At 52.2% G+C, this 15,053-nt stretch overlaps 1 protein-coding gene across 1 annotated transcript in view; it reads left to right on the forward strand.

Moving 5' to 3' along the window:
• Positions 1-15,053, forward strand: part of CENPI (centromere protein I) — a 1,093,019-nt gene that overhangs the window by 631,099 nt on the left and 446,867 nt on the right. Inside the window, exons 13-14 of the mRNA XM_069613020.1 lie at positions 6,728-6,842; positions 6,946-7,010. Of these exons, the coding sequence (XP_069469121.1) occupies positions 6,728-6,842; positions 6,946-7,010 (180 nt within the window). The remainder of the gene's footprint in view (positions 1-6,727; positions 6,843-6,945; positions 7,011-15,053) is intronic.

Below are 15,053 nucleotides of genomic sequence, written 5' to 3' on the forward strand. Positions count from 1 at the left end.
AACATGGTGGACTACGGAAGACACAGCGGCGCCGACGGGACCCCAGACCAACCATTGCGTCCGTCGCAGCCAGTGCCGCAGGACAACTCGGCGGCCATTTTGATGACAATTCAATCCTTATGCTCTGAAATAAGGACTAGATTGCCTTTACCCCCGACGGGGGAGCCGGAACCAGGCCCGACGGAGGAGCCAGGGGCAGTGCCGTCAGGCAGTCCACCACCCAAGAGGAGAACACCACATCCTCCTGCACCCTTCCAGCCCTGCTCAATCCTCCTCCCGGTCCACGGTCCGCGGGGAGGGCACGGACATGGCCACGACGGGCACGGACGACGAGGGCAGCAATGGCGGGGTGGATCTCCCATCGTCCCCCCGTCCCCGGGCTTCCCTGCCCGATGAGCGGATCCTTCCAAGCGATGATCTCCAGGGCATCCAAGCTTTTACAGCTGTGCCCCGAAGAAAAGGAGGGGGTTCCTCTCTCAACGTCGAGAGGAAGACGGTCCTCGCGGTACCTCTACTGGATGACATCGGGGACGAGGGGCTCTCCCTCCTCAAGAACCCGTCCACGATGCCGGCAAAAAGGGACCGATACGAAAAGAAGTACCGGCTCCCCGATGCGGCCCCTCTTTGCTTTAGAGCACAGCCGACCCCGGATTCAGCCGTCTCGGCGGCGGCCAGTAAGAAGGGGGGGGGGGCATTGGCATCGACATAGACTTCACCGCCGGACAGCAAGGGAAAGAAGCTCGACGTGATGGGACGACGAGTCATCACGTCGGCGGCAACGACAATTAAGGCGGCCAACGCCCTGGCTATCGTTGCCTGTTACGACAGGGAACTTTGGTATAAAATCGTTCCCTTGTTGGACTTCCTGCCGGACGACAAGAGAGCAGAAGCCCTGGAAATCCTGCAAGAAGGCGTGGTGGCGCCGGACCACGCCATAACGGTGGCGACGGACATCGCTGACACCAGTTTCCGCCATTTGGGCAACAGTGTTTGCCTCAGACGGTGTGGATGGCTGAAGGCGACAGATTTCCGACAGGACATACAAGCCAAAGTGTTGGACATGCCCTTCGACCGGAACAACCAGTTTGGGAAGACAGTCGATGAGTCCCTGCAAGCCATCAAAATGGACATGGAGACAGCCTGGGCCCTGGGAGTTCTGCAGCAACGACGGCCGTCCTATCGGAACACTGCAGGCAAACAAGGGGCCTCCAAAGGTTCTGGCATCGGCTCCTCTAGCTACCGTCAAGCGGCCCGTTCCTCGTCGCAGGATGCCTATAGAGGACGGGGCAAGTCTGGAGGTTCCCGCCATCGTTGCCAGGGAGGTCAAGGCGGCAAGGCGGCCTCGAAACAGGACTGAACCGACCGTGGCATCGGGCCCCCACTGAAGCACCCCGGTGGGAGGCCGGCTGGCGAAGTTTGTCAGTGTGTGGGAGTCCATCTCCACCGACCGTTGGGTGCTGGGATACCCTGGCCCAGGGGCACGCCTTAGAGTTTCTAAAGAAGTGCCCTTGCGTGCCACCCGTGGCGAGGAAGGAAAACCACATACCCCAGCTACTGCTGGAGGTAAGGGCGATGCTCAAGAAAGGTGCCATCGAGCTTGTCCCAAAGAGACTTCAGGGCTCCGGGGTCTACTCAAGATACTTTCTAGTAAAGAAGACAGGAGGTTGGCGTCCCATCCTGGACCTGCGGCGACTGAACAAGTACATCAAGGCTCAGAAGTTCCTGATGGTCACCCTCCAGCACTTGCTGGGACAGCTGGATGAGGATGATTTCCTGACGTCGGACTTGGAGGATGCCTACTTCCACATCCACATTCTATATGGACACCGGAAGTTCCTCAGGTTCGTGGTCCAAGGACGGCACTACCAGTTCAAGGCCCTCCCGTTCGGATTAAAGTCGGCACCCAGGGTATTCACCAAGTGCCTAGCACCGGTGGCAAGCGTGGCTACGCCTGCAAGGGATCCACGTCTATCCTTACCTGGACGACTGGGAGCTCGCCGTAGAGAACACAGCAAAGACCGTCCAGCTACTCACGGACCTGGGGTTCGCCATCAACTTCCCCAAATCCCACCTGGTCCCTTCGCCGGTCGCCCTGTTTCTGGGAGCCAAGCTCGACACAGTGACACGGCTGGCCTCGCCGTCCGACGAACGGATGAAAGCCATCCTGGGCAAGGTGCAACACCTGCTAGCCACGGACGTAGCCAGGGTAAGATCCATCAAATCCCTTCTGGGGATGATGTCCTCCTGCATCTATCTGGCACGCGTCTGCAGACTTCGAATGCGTCCACTGCAAGAGTTCCTCGACGCACACTGGATCCAGGCGACGGTCAGCTTCGAGGACAGGATACCGCTCAACGAGACCTTCCGACGAGCGATCCGGTGGTGGGGCACCCACACTCATCAACCAGCTCAAGAGGTCCCGGTGCAGGATGATCCTCGTCGCACCGGCGTGGCCGAGATGGATCTGGTTCCCGGACCTTCTGGACTTATCGGCGCCCCCAGCAGTCAAACTGCCCGTGGACGCGGATCTTCTCTCCAGAGAACGAGGCACCATTCTTCATCACGACCCGAAGTCGCTGAACTTGCAGGCCTGGCTCCTGCAGCGCTAGAGTTTGGGGATACGATATACCGGCCGACTGCAGAGAGGTTCTTGCAAAGGCCAGGGCGTCCTGAACTCTCAAGTGTTACCGACACAAATGGAAGAGGTTCTCTGTCTGGTGCCGGGCACAGAAGATTAACCCTCTGCGGATTACGGCCCCTCAAGTACTGCCATACCTACTGTCGTTGACCAAGGCTGAATAGCTCACGCCGCCATCAAGATACATCTGGCTGCCATCTCCAGATACACCAGGACAACAGGATGGGGGTCCTTGTGGTCTCATCGCCTGGCGAAGGAATTTATGAAGGGACTATTCCGCCGGTGAAGGCCCCAGCCCCGGCGTGGGAGTTCAACGTGGTGCTGACTAGGCTCATGGGGACTCCGTTCGAGCCTATGCATACGGCACCGTTGAAGTTCCTATCGTGGAAAACAGCTTTTCTTGTGGCCATCACCTCCGCACGGTGCGTGGGCGAGATTCAGGCCGATCTTGCAAGCCTCCATACTTGACTTTTCACGACATGAGGGTGGTGCTCAGGACGCACCCCTCGTTCATACCCAAGGTGCCGTCGGACTTCAACCTCAACGAGCCCTTGGTGTTACCAGTTTTCTTGCCGTCGCCTTTGTAGCTGGCCGAGAGGACTTTGCACTCGCTGGATGTAGCTACAGCGCTGAAGTTCTACGTGGACCGCACAAAGAGTTTTCGGAAGAAGTCACAGCTGTTTGTGAACTTTGGACCTGTGAATCAAGGGAAGGCTCTCTCGAAGGCTTCCATTTCCAGATGGCTCTCCGGCTGTATCATGCATTGTCACCGGTTGGCAAACTGGCCGCTGCCCGGCCGTCCGAGAGCCCATTCGACCAGAGCGATCGCTGCTACCACGGCGTTCTTGTCTGGTGTGCCCTTGCTGGACATCTGCATGGCTGCTATGTGGAGGTCGACACACACCTTCACTAAATTCTACTGCGTCGATCGGGATTCCAGGGAGGAGTCCAGGGTCGGCCAAGCAGTGCTGGGCAACCTGTTCGCCTGAAGGGCCTGGTGAGGAGGTAAGAGTTGCTTAATGTTGAATTTATGTATTGCTTAATGTTGAGCGTTTTGCCACCTCCCGTGGTTGTGCATGTGTGTACTGCTATGTAATCTTACATTCATGAGCATGTGAATCCATGCCAGACCCCATGCTGGAGAAGGAACAAGTTACTTACCTGTAACTGTTGTTCTCCAGCCTGGGTCTGGCATGGATTCACATGCGAACCCTCCCGCCTACCCCTCTGCGGCTCTTCACTTGGTCATACTGCCACTTTACGTGCTACCAAATCTGAGGAGGGCTGCCGCAGGCGGGGCTTAGGGAGAGGGCAGTCATTGGCTGTGGGCAGTATGACCCAGAGATCAGTGATTGGTTACTACTAGGAAAGACAGATCAGAAACAAAACTGATACTGATTTTTTTCTGTACCGAGGATTCCCAGCCTGACGGGAAATATTTGAGCATGTGAATCCATGCCAGACCCAGGCTGTAGAACAGTTACAGGTAAGTAACTTGTTCCGTAAGTTACAAGGATGAACTTGCCTTTAATGGCTGGTGGCAGTGATACCTTTTATTAATTCGGTGCACCTTTACCGTGGACGTTTGCACAGCCCTGGTAAAGGCACCCATAGGTGCTCATTTTACCAAAATGGCCCTGTCTTGTTTCTTTGCCATTTTAGTGTTCCTTGTCCTTTCTTGGTTCTTCCCCTGACATCCAGGGCAAGAAATTACTTTGTGTGAGATTTATCTTTGGCGGGAGTCCTGTGGACTCCATGCCCAGGCTCCACAGTGTCTGTGAAAGAAGGAAGCGAGGGAGGAGTCCAAACCGTTGCAGCCCTTTGTCTTCCAGCCTGAGCGCGAGATTACAGTTCAAACTGGAAAGCTGGCTGTCCTGAAAGGATTGCCAACCCCCCCCCCCCCAAGTTTGAATGTTGCAAGGCTGTTTCATTGGCTTGGTTCCTGCATAAGAGTGTGAACCTGGAAGCTGAAGAGGTAGTCGACACCTGGAACCAATACCGAAGAGGAAGATGAAGAATTCACGGCTGAAACGATTTCCAGCGACCAGAGAGCCTGCTGTGTAACCAGAGCCTGCTGTAACCGTTCCTTTCAATCGACCTGGGGACTCTGAAAAAGACGACCCGTACCCAGAGACCTGCATTTTGAGCTGTTCCACGCCATGCTGCGATTTAGCGGGCTGCAAGACACTGGGACCTTGAGCCATTGTGCTGTAAAGGTCGTCTGAATCTCGCGGACACTTCCTGGGCATGCTGCTGGATCTCCAGAGGCACGTTTCCAGTCCAGAAAGTACCCTCATCGGAGTACTGGACCCTCATCAGAGAACTGGACTTTACAAACTAAGAGAATCCGACCAGCGATATTCTGTCGTCTTCTGTGCTCCTGAAAAAGGCACCTTGCCTAGAGTCTTCCCTCTGATCCTTGCTGCAAAAGGCCTTCCAGTGTCCTGTTTTCCGTCTTCTTACTGAGTAAACAACCAAGTTTTTGGCTGCAGGTCCTGAACTCCTCCTGCTGCAACATAATCTTCTTTGCTGAGGTACTGTGTTGACTTGGTTACTTACCTTAAGCCTCTTGTGATTCCTGTGTAGTTTTTTTTTCTGTGATTGAGAGCCCTCTCGTCCAGTGCACCCACTCGGAACCCTGAGTTTTGTTAATTAAGAACCTATCCTGACCTGCCTGTTGGACACTAGACCCTAGTGACCCCCCTTCTGCCATTGAGAACATTCATGCTCTAAGAATAAGGGAAATACTTCTAAGGATTGGGCCTTTTGCCTAGAAAAGAGAATAGGTTTTTAAAAGTTACTTGCTTGCAAAAGAAGTTGGTTGGTAACTGTAACTCTGAGAGTGAACAGTTAGAAAAGTTATTAAGTAACATCTTTCTTTCCTTTAAACAGTTTCGCCATTCTAACAGAAAGTAGATGTAAGTAGATGTGATGTTATATTAATCACCTATGATTTGGTTGTGCCCCTTCCCAAAAGTAATGCTGTTGGCTTCACTTCACTATTCCTGTTAGGATAAACGTACGAGTGTCCCCAACTGGGTCTTGCTTCCCCTGGCTTGCTGTTAGCCTGTCCAGAAGAAGTCTGCATTTGGTTTTACCTACCTAGAATAACTGAGTCATTCATAAAGTGTAACACTGGGTTTTGCTTTCCCTGGTCTGTTGTAGACAGACAAAAAAGCAGTCTGAGGTTTATACCTGCCTTTAAGTTGCTTATCTCCTGTAAAAAGTGTATATATTTTACATACCTGGGGTATAACTGTTATCCTACAATAAGTTAGTTATTGCTTCCCTTAGTCTGTGAACTGAAAAGCAACTATGATTGAATAGGGTCTAATACCTGGTATTACTGAAAGTACTCTAAAAGTAACTATTGGTTTTGACTTCCATAGAACTCCAGTTACGTGTTCCAAATAAGGTTATATGCTTTGGTGTGTGTGCCTTCAAGCATAGTGTTTTTATAATTGTGGTTATATATAATGTGATAGTACTTATTTCCCCCATGATGTATCTGACCTGCTTGTATTTAAATGAACCATTTATTTATACAATACATAGTGTTTCAGTGTTTCTTTGGACCAGTTGTATTACCATTTAATTTGTATTGATTCTACAGCCCTCTCTGCCTCCTAAAATAAGCCTGGCTGCTCTGTCTACGCTACCCTGAACTTCGGTGGTACAGCCTTCTACTAAGAGTGGAGTCTTGTACTGCCTCAGTTGAATGGCTTTACTAAGCCCTTAGTTGGTCTTCAGAAGAACTGTCCTTACTGTGTTCTATACCTGTTAATTTCTTTATTTCATTTGCGATCGGCACCAAGTCTCTCAAATACCAAATCCTTGTCGTCTTGTCAAGCATAAAAGAAATCCCAGGTATGTGAATCTCTTTGCATTAAACACAATGACTTAAAATGCAAGTTACGTATTGTGGTCAGGTTGCCCTTTTGTAATTTTGGTCAGATCAAGAAGTGAATGATTAGTTCATTTTTAGTCATCAATCTTTTTTTCGTAGGCTTTACACTGACGAGAAGGTCATTCTCTAAAGTGTTGCTGTATACATGAATGTTCAAAGCTGTCCCTGATTTTGTGTTGCAGGAAGGATTTCCGAGCTGTGAAGAATTTGTGTACAAGTGTATTCCACATTGGAATGGCTGCTTTCGAGCACAAATACTCAAATTTATTAGGTGGATACCTCTGCCCTCTTCCTCAGGTATGTTGTATATCCTCATCTCATTTGTGCACACCACACTGTCAAGACTGCCTGTGTTGGGTGAATAAAAGCAATCGCAAACCTTTTTCATTTTTATTTTCAGAAATGGAATCTCTTTTCTATGAACCACTAGGGCAGCATTTCTTTCTGTCATCTGTGTATTTCAAGGTTTGTAACCTACTTTTTCTGACTGATACCAGCCTGCAACCTAATGCACTGTCATGACAACTTCAGACATTGTTGCAATTTGTGAATGTGTTCCCTTGATGGTCAATCCACTCCTTGTCAATTTGTCCACTTGTTAATTGGCAATTCAAAATGCTCTTTGCCAAAAGGATTCAGGCTTGGATTTTGTGATAATGCAATGTGCCAGCATTTGTAATTTTAAGTTAAAACGTTCACCTTCTAAGAAATGCATTGAAAGGACGTAGCAAAAAATGGGCGTCATGCATTAAAATAACTGCACACTGGCCAACAGACACTGCTCAGTTGCGTGTATTGGTTACCTTTTTGTTTCCCATGAACCAGGGTCTAGATAACTTTATAACCAGCCACCACGTTCCACCCTTCATGTGCCTATGGTGCTTCTGAGACAGCCAGTCAATGCCAGTTACCGTACTAATATTTGAGTCCTGTGAGAAGTCAGGAATGAAACGCGGACATAAGTTAGTTATGGTTTTGGCTAGAAACTTTTATTGACAAAAAAAGGGTTGGGAAAATGCCTCGCTTTCCCTGCACTAGAGGTGTGTCAATACCTAAATCCAAAACTAAGGGTCTGTCAACATCAGAATGTCCAAAACAAGACTGTCCTGTGTCCAAAGTACTATTCTGAGCCTCACGTTCTAAGGAAATCTAAAGTGAAAAGGATAATGTTCTTTGGCCTTCTGTGTTTTAGAAATGTTCAAATGGGCAAAGCCATAAGTAACTCAAACAAAACATCTCAAGTATTTTGCTCGTTACTCCAGAGGGTGTCTTCCTTTTTGGGGATCCTTCATGTTTTCTTAACGACAGTTCTCGTCTTTTCTTTTAATCAATACCAAAACTATTACATAATGTCCTTTGAGTTTTCAGGCTACCTGATCTACTCTTCTACCCATATTTCTCTGCTCTTATATTCTGCTATTCTGCTCCTATATTCTGTTTAATACAGTCCTTTTTCTAGATATGTCTCCTCAGCACTACTTTACTCTTGGTCAACACATTTCTGATCCTGATTTTTCTTTTCAGGATTTCCTCAGCTTTGAAACCTTTCTTGTGTCTGCCTGTTATACTTTTCTGCCAGGGCCTCTTGTATTTGCAGTCATCCATTTCTAATTGCCTGGTATGTTTTCTTGCTAGGGCTGCTTCTATTCATACTGTTGTAATTGCCTGTTATACTCTCCTGCCAGGGCTTCTTACATTCACACACTTCTGTACTTCCATTCTTGACAATTTACTACATTATCCCTTCTGGCTAATTTATTCTGTCCATGGCTTATTGCCTTGTTAGTGTTTTGCTCACACATCCATTCTTGGTTACCACTTTAGCCTTATTGGCTAGTTCACTTTGTCTGTTATTTTCTGACTTGTTACAGTTACCTATATGTATATTTTGTACGAATGAGCAAACTTCAAAGGTTCTTTTCTTCAAATAATGTACTTTTACTTTCTTTCTTTTGTATTTAACAAACGGCTTTCTTTCTCTGTTCTATTTTGGTAAATTACTTGCATGCGATGTGCTCGCCAATACGCCCCGGTGTTCCCTTCATTCCAGCATTGATACACTGGTTCTTTGTAGCATTCTTGGACCTTCTTGCAGCTTCCCGATATGTCTTCGGGTGATTTCTTCTTCCCACTGCTCGGCTTCCTGTGTCACTGCTTCCTCCAGTTCCAGCTGGGCTGCTCTACTTCGCACGGGCCTACAGTAAGTGTCTCTACTTCCTTCTACTGCTGAACGCCAAGGTGCCCTCCACTGGCTTCTGGCATTTTCGCCACGACTAGTCTTTATTGCGTAGCTTTCCTCTTCTCAGCACTTGAATCTGTTGGCTTCACCTTTTTTCCTCTGCCCCCGTTGATTGCACAGATGGGAGCAACCCGCTCCCACCAGCACTCTCCCATAGTTTCTGGTGGTCCTGTTTGAAATGTCCCGGGCACAGTTGCGTTCTCACAACAACTAATGCGTTGCGCTGCTCAGGGTTTCTCCTGCTCTTCATTCCTCCACTGCTCTTCATCGCAGTGTCAAAGTGTTTCTGGAACAGTAGTCCATTTTAGTTCTCCAGCATGGGTTCTGCATGGATTCACATGCACATGAATATTCCCTGTCGTCAGGCTGTGAATCCTCTGTAAAAAGTAAAAACAGTTTCACTTTCATTTACAAACTGTATTTCTCCTCTTAACCAGTCGCTATCCTCTGGGTCATACTGCCCTTATCCAATGACAGCCCTCTCCCTAAACCCCTCTTCTGGCAGCCATCTTCAGATTTTTACTGCACGCTTCTGTGTTGGGAGTCCTTGAGTTTGGTTTGCGAGCTACTTCTACGTTGTTTCGTGTTTTTTCACAGAAAAGGGTTTTATTTTTGTTCCAAATGAACCTGAGTGCTCTTCTCGCCATCTGCCGACAACAGGGATCCGTTGTCTGTGAAGTTCAGCGACCCTCAAGGGCGAAGATCGTCAAAGATTTCAGGAGTCAATCGGGCCTACTTCGTGCCATCCGACCTTGACGGAGGCGAAGAAAGAAGGCTCCTTTTCAAGTCCTGCACCAAGGGCAGGCTCCGAAATGTGTTGTGGAGGACAAGCACCTGCAATGCCTCTACTGCCTGCATCCAGACCACAAGGAAGGAGATTTCGAGATATGCCTCGGATTCTCCAAGAAGACTGCAAAGGACAGGCCCAGTAGACTGGTGGCGTGGCTGAGCGCCAAGGCCTCTGCCCTGTGATCCGAGCAGGGGCATACCTCACCCAAGGCGGGTCGGTCCAAGGAGCAATCTTCTATGTCCTGTGAGGGTGCCTCATCCGTGGGGGCCCAAGATAAGACCAAGCACCACAAGTCTGGGTCCACCAGGGTTGCCGCAGAAGCGGGTCCCACAGCAGACGTTGCGCGATCGACATCACCCTCCGCCTCCATTGCCAGCCGGCAATCGAGCGCCTCCTCAAATAGAAAGTCGTCCAACCCGGCTAAGCTGTGGGAGAAGCCTGAGAAGCCACAGATGGAGGATAAGGCGGCCAAGCTGCCCAAGAAGGCCCAGGTGGCACAGGAGAAGTCTTTGTCGACGATAGAGCTGGTGGTGGCTGCTCTCTCGAAAGCTAAAGGGGCTGACCCTGAGATGGTAGCCCCCACAGCGCTGAAGGTATCCCTCTCTCCGAGGTGCGAGGCCACCGTGGTGACTTTGACCAGATCTTCTGGCAGGCCGGAGAAGGGGACACCGCCTCAGAACCCAGTTCCAGCCCATCATGGTGTAAAAGGGGTGGGGGGGGGCCCCCGGATCAGCCCCAGGCTGTGGCCCAAGCCATGGAATTTGTCCATGGACGACTAGGACTTGGAGTCCCTACACATGTGGAAGAGGAGGACAACGACTGTGGCGCTGGACCTAGTGTTTCAATCACGCTAGTTCTGCTGAGGGATGTCTCTCTGGACATCCTATGAACCCTCCATACTTTGGTGTGGGAGATCTGGAAGAGGAAGCCACAAGGGCCTGTTCCAACAGTCCCCCAGGCACCCGACCAACTGCTGATGAAGAAAAGGAAGCGCCATCCGACACCCCCATTTCAGCCTCAACATCCACGTCGGGTCCCATCTCCCCCAGCAGACCCAGACACTGGTACGGACACTGATACGGCCACGACAACGACGATATCGTTGGAGCGGGCAGCGGGTCCCGCAGCCTAGGTCATTCCATGATTGCCAGAGCCTCCAAGTTGTTTCAGCTTGTGCCCGAATAAACCAGGAACAAGGGTTTCCAGTACCAGAGGCGCAAGGCCAAAACAAAGCGTCATGGATGGTGGTGCCCCTCCTGGATGACGTGTGGGAGGAGGGACAAGCCCTTTTGAAGAACCTTTGCACGGCTCCAGCCAAACAGGACAGGCTGGAGAAGAAGTACTTGGTACCGGAATTCGCACCCAAATGCCTTGGGTCGCAACCATTGCCAGATTCAGTGGTTTCGGCAGCCGCGAGGAAGCGGTCATCTAACCCGTCCTCGCCGGCTTCAGTCCCTCCGGTCAGCGGGGGTAAGAAGTTGGATGCCATGGGGAGGGAAGTGATTTACACCACAGCGTCCACCATCAAGGCAGCCAATGCACTGCTGATCCTAGCCAGGTATGACAGTGAGCTGTTGTACAAGCTGGGTCAGATTCTGGAGTTCCTCCCCGATGACCAGAGGATGGAGGCCATCGCCCTCTTCTAGGAGGGAGATGTAGCGTTGGATCACGCCATCACAGTGGTACTGCCGACACAGGGTTCCGGCAGATGGGGAACGGTGTTTACCTTCCACGCAGCGGCTGGATGAAGGCCACGGATTTCCGCCAAGAGGTCCAAACAAAGGTTTGACGAGTCCCTGCAGGCCATCAAGGCAGATACGGAGACAGCCCGTGGCCTGGGCTCCCTCCAACGGCACCGCTCTTTCGTTCCTCCAGAGGAAAGTCAGGCAGGTTTTTGAAAGGTTTCTCCTCATTGTACCGTCAGCCTTCCAGATCCACGACCCAGGAAGCCCACAGAGGCCATTCCGAGGCCTATGGGGGAGGAGGACAATGTCGCTGGTACTGAAGAAAGCCTGAATCTGCCAGGGCGTCGGGCTCCCACCTGTGCACCGCGGTGGGAGACTGGCTCACGATATCCATCAGCGAATGGGAAAAGATGACCACAGACAGATGGGTGCCGGACGCTCTCGCCCAAGGAAACCCGTAGGAATTTCAGCACAGGTTTCCGCGGATCCCTCCGGTGGCCTGTCAGGAGCAGCACGTCCCTCAGCTCTTGGAGGAAGTACAGGCCATGCTACAAAAAGGGACGATAGAGCTGGATCCCCTGCGACCCCGGAGCTCTGCAGTCTACTCCAGATACTTCTTGGTAAGATAGACGGGGGTGCTGGAGGACCATTCTAGACCTGCGACATCTGAAAAAGTACCTCAAGTCTCAGAAACTTTGGATGGTCACGTTGCAGCACATGCTCAGCCTCCTGTAAAGGGGGGGATTTCTTCGCTGGACCTGGAGGACGTCTACTTCCACGTTCCCGTTCACAGGAAACAACGAAAGTTTCTATGCTTCATAATGCAGGGACAGCACTACCAGTATAAGGCCTTATCCTATGGCTTGAAGTCGGCCCCCAGTGTGTTCACAAAGTGCCTGGCACTGGTTGGAGCCCATCTGTGTCTGCAGGGGATTCATGTTTACCCGTACTTCAACGACTGGCTCATCATGGCCCACTTGCGAGAGTTGGCCGTCGGACACACAGAGGCGGCTATCAAGCTGCCGATGGTTCTCCAGCATGGGGTCTGGCATGGATTCACATGCTCATGAATATTCCCCGTCATCAGGCCGGGAATCCTCGGTAAAGAAAAAATCAGTATCAGTTTTGTTTCTGATCTGTCTAGCTCAGTAGTAACCAATCGCTGGTCTCTGGGTCATATTGCCCCCAGCCAATGACTGCCCTCTCCCTAAGCCCCGCCTCTGGCAGCCATCCTTAGATTTTTACTGCACGCTCAATTGCTGGGAGTCCTCGTGTTTAGCTCTCTAGCTTTTGCTGCGTTTTCGCGCTTTTTCAAAGAGAATTTGTCATTTTTCGGTCTAATAGAGCCTCAAGTTCCACCGTGTCTACATCCGATTAACGTGGATCCGTGTCGGATTTTTCTACACCCCTCAAGGGTGAAGATTTCATTGAGTTATGCTTCTTGGAATAGTCCAGAAGTTTCTGTGGCCGACCCGAACATGGCCCAAGAGAAGGGAAGCTCAACGCCCGGAAAGCTGTTCAGGGTTTGCCCTGGATGCCAGCTGCAGAATGTGTTCAAGGAGTACGAGCACTCGAAATGTCTCTACTGCCTTCATGAGGACAAAATGCACCTGGAGAAGGACTGTGTGTTTTGCAGGAACATGTCGGAACGGACCAGCAGGGACTGACACCTTCGTCTCTCCAACTGGCTGGAAGGAAAGAGCCAGTCAGGTGAGAAGAAGTCCGAGCGGTCTTCTAAGTCCTGTGAGTGCGCCCCGGCGACGGGGGCCCAACAGTAGGCAAAGTACTGCGAGTCCACGGGCACCGGGAGCGCCAAACGGTCAGGGAAGAGGAAGGCAGAGAACCCGGTGAAACTTCTGGAGAGGCCCCGGTTGAGCTCGAAGGATCTGGCCGAGGGGGAGCGAGGCGGTGACCCTCCCTCCCCAAATTGAAGGCCACAGGCCCACACAAGGTGGTAAAGGCCTTGATTCACCCACCAAGGCCTCTATGGGGGAAGTCGCGGCTGCCCTGGCACAGCCTGTGGAGGCGACCTCGGGGCCCAGAGTCTCCCTGCCTCAGCGGGGGGAAGCCTCTTTCAGACCCATCAAAGACCCCCGTGAAGACCCCAGTGGAAAAAGAGGGGGGGGGGCAGTGGCCATTGTGGACACGGACACAGCATCCGAGGAGGAGCTGATAGAAGTCTTAGAGGGCCTCAACGAGGGCGTCGAAGAGGCCCGTTCCCACAAGAGGGATGCTGACGAAGGTGACGAGAGCTACGGCGGCACCGGCGAGGGTCTTAGTCATCCGTCGCTTCTGGAGCCGCAGGATAACTCGGCGGCCGTTTTGTTGGCGATACATTCCTTATGTTCGGAGATGAGGACGAGATTGCCCTTACCACCGACTGAGGATCCGGAACCAGGCTCGACGGAGGAGCCAGAGCCAGACCCGGCAGGAAGCCCCACGAACAAGAGAAGACGGATTCATCCAGCCCAGCCTTTTCAGCCCTTGCGCCCTACTCCACCTTTGCCCACGTCCCCGTCCCTGGGGATGACACTGGAACGGCCACGGCCACAACGGGTACCGACGACGGCGGTGACGACGGGACAGAGCTCCCATCTCCCCCCAGCCCGGGCCTCCCCGCCCGAAGAGATCGGATCTTTCCATGCAATGATCGCCAGGACATCCGAGCTTTTTCAGCTCTACCCCGAAGAGAAGTAGTAAGGTTTCCTTTACCAACGGCGCAAGGCCAAAAGGAAAAGAGTCCTCGCCGTGCCTCTGCTGGATGACATCTGGGACGAGGGTCTCACCCTTCTCAAGAACTCGTCTACGACGCCTGCCAAGAGGGATCGGTACGGGAAAAATTGTACCGGGTCCCCGACGCGGCCCCTTTGTGCCTTAGGGCACAACCGACCCCTGACTCAGTCGTCTCAGCGGCGGCCAAGAAGAAAGCCGGGGCGGGGGGGGCATCGGCCTCAACGTTAACTTCCCTGCCAGACGGTGAAGGAAGGAAGCTGGACACAATGGGGCAACAAGTTATCTCGTTGGCGGCAACAACGATTAAGGCGGCCAACGCCCTCGCGATCGTGGCCCGCTACGACAGGGAGTTCTGGTACAAGACTGCCCCCCTGTTGGACTTCCTACTGGACGACAAGAGGGGCGAGGCCCTGGAGATCTTGCAAGAAAGCGAAGTGGCGTCGGACCATGCCATTACGGTGGCAACGGACATTGCCGACGCCGGTTTCCGCCAGCTAGGCAACAGCGTTTGCCTTAGACAACGAGGGTGGCTCAAGGTGACGGATTTCCACCAGGACGTACAAGCCAAGGTTTTGGACATGCCATTCGACGGGAACAATCTGTTTGGGAAAACAGTGGATGAGTCCCTCCAAGACATCTAGGCGGACATGGAGACAGCTAAGGTCGTAGGCGTTCTCCGGCAACGAAGGCCGTCCTTTCGGAGCACCGGAGGCCAGCAGGGGTGCCTCCAAGGGATTCGGCGGTGGCTCATCTACGTACCGCCAAGCGGCCCGCCCCTTGTCGCAGGAAGCCTATAGAGGACGAGGCAAGTCGGGTGGACCCCGCCGTCGTCGCCAGAGAGGGCAAGGCGTCCTCCAAGCAAGATTGAACCAACAGCGGTGTCGGGCCCCACCCGGAGCACCCCGGTGGGAGGCCGGCTGGAGAAGTTTGTCAGCGTATGGGAGTCCATCTCCACCGACTGTTGGGTGATGGACGCCCTGGCCCAGGGGCACGCCCTCGAATTTCTAAATAAGTGCCCCTGCATTCCACCCGTGGCCAGGAAGGAAAATCACATCCCTCAA

The sequence above is a fragment of the Ambystoma mexicanum genome, chromosome 5p (assembly GCF_040938575.1).
Source record: "Ambystoma mexicanum isolate Mex_15411 chromosome 5p, UKY_AmexF1_1, whole genome shotgun sequence".
NCBI classification, from domain to species: Eukaryota; Metazoa; Chordata; class Amphibia; order Caudata; family Ambystomatidae; genus Ambystoma; species Ambystoma mexicanum.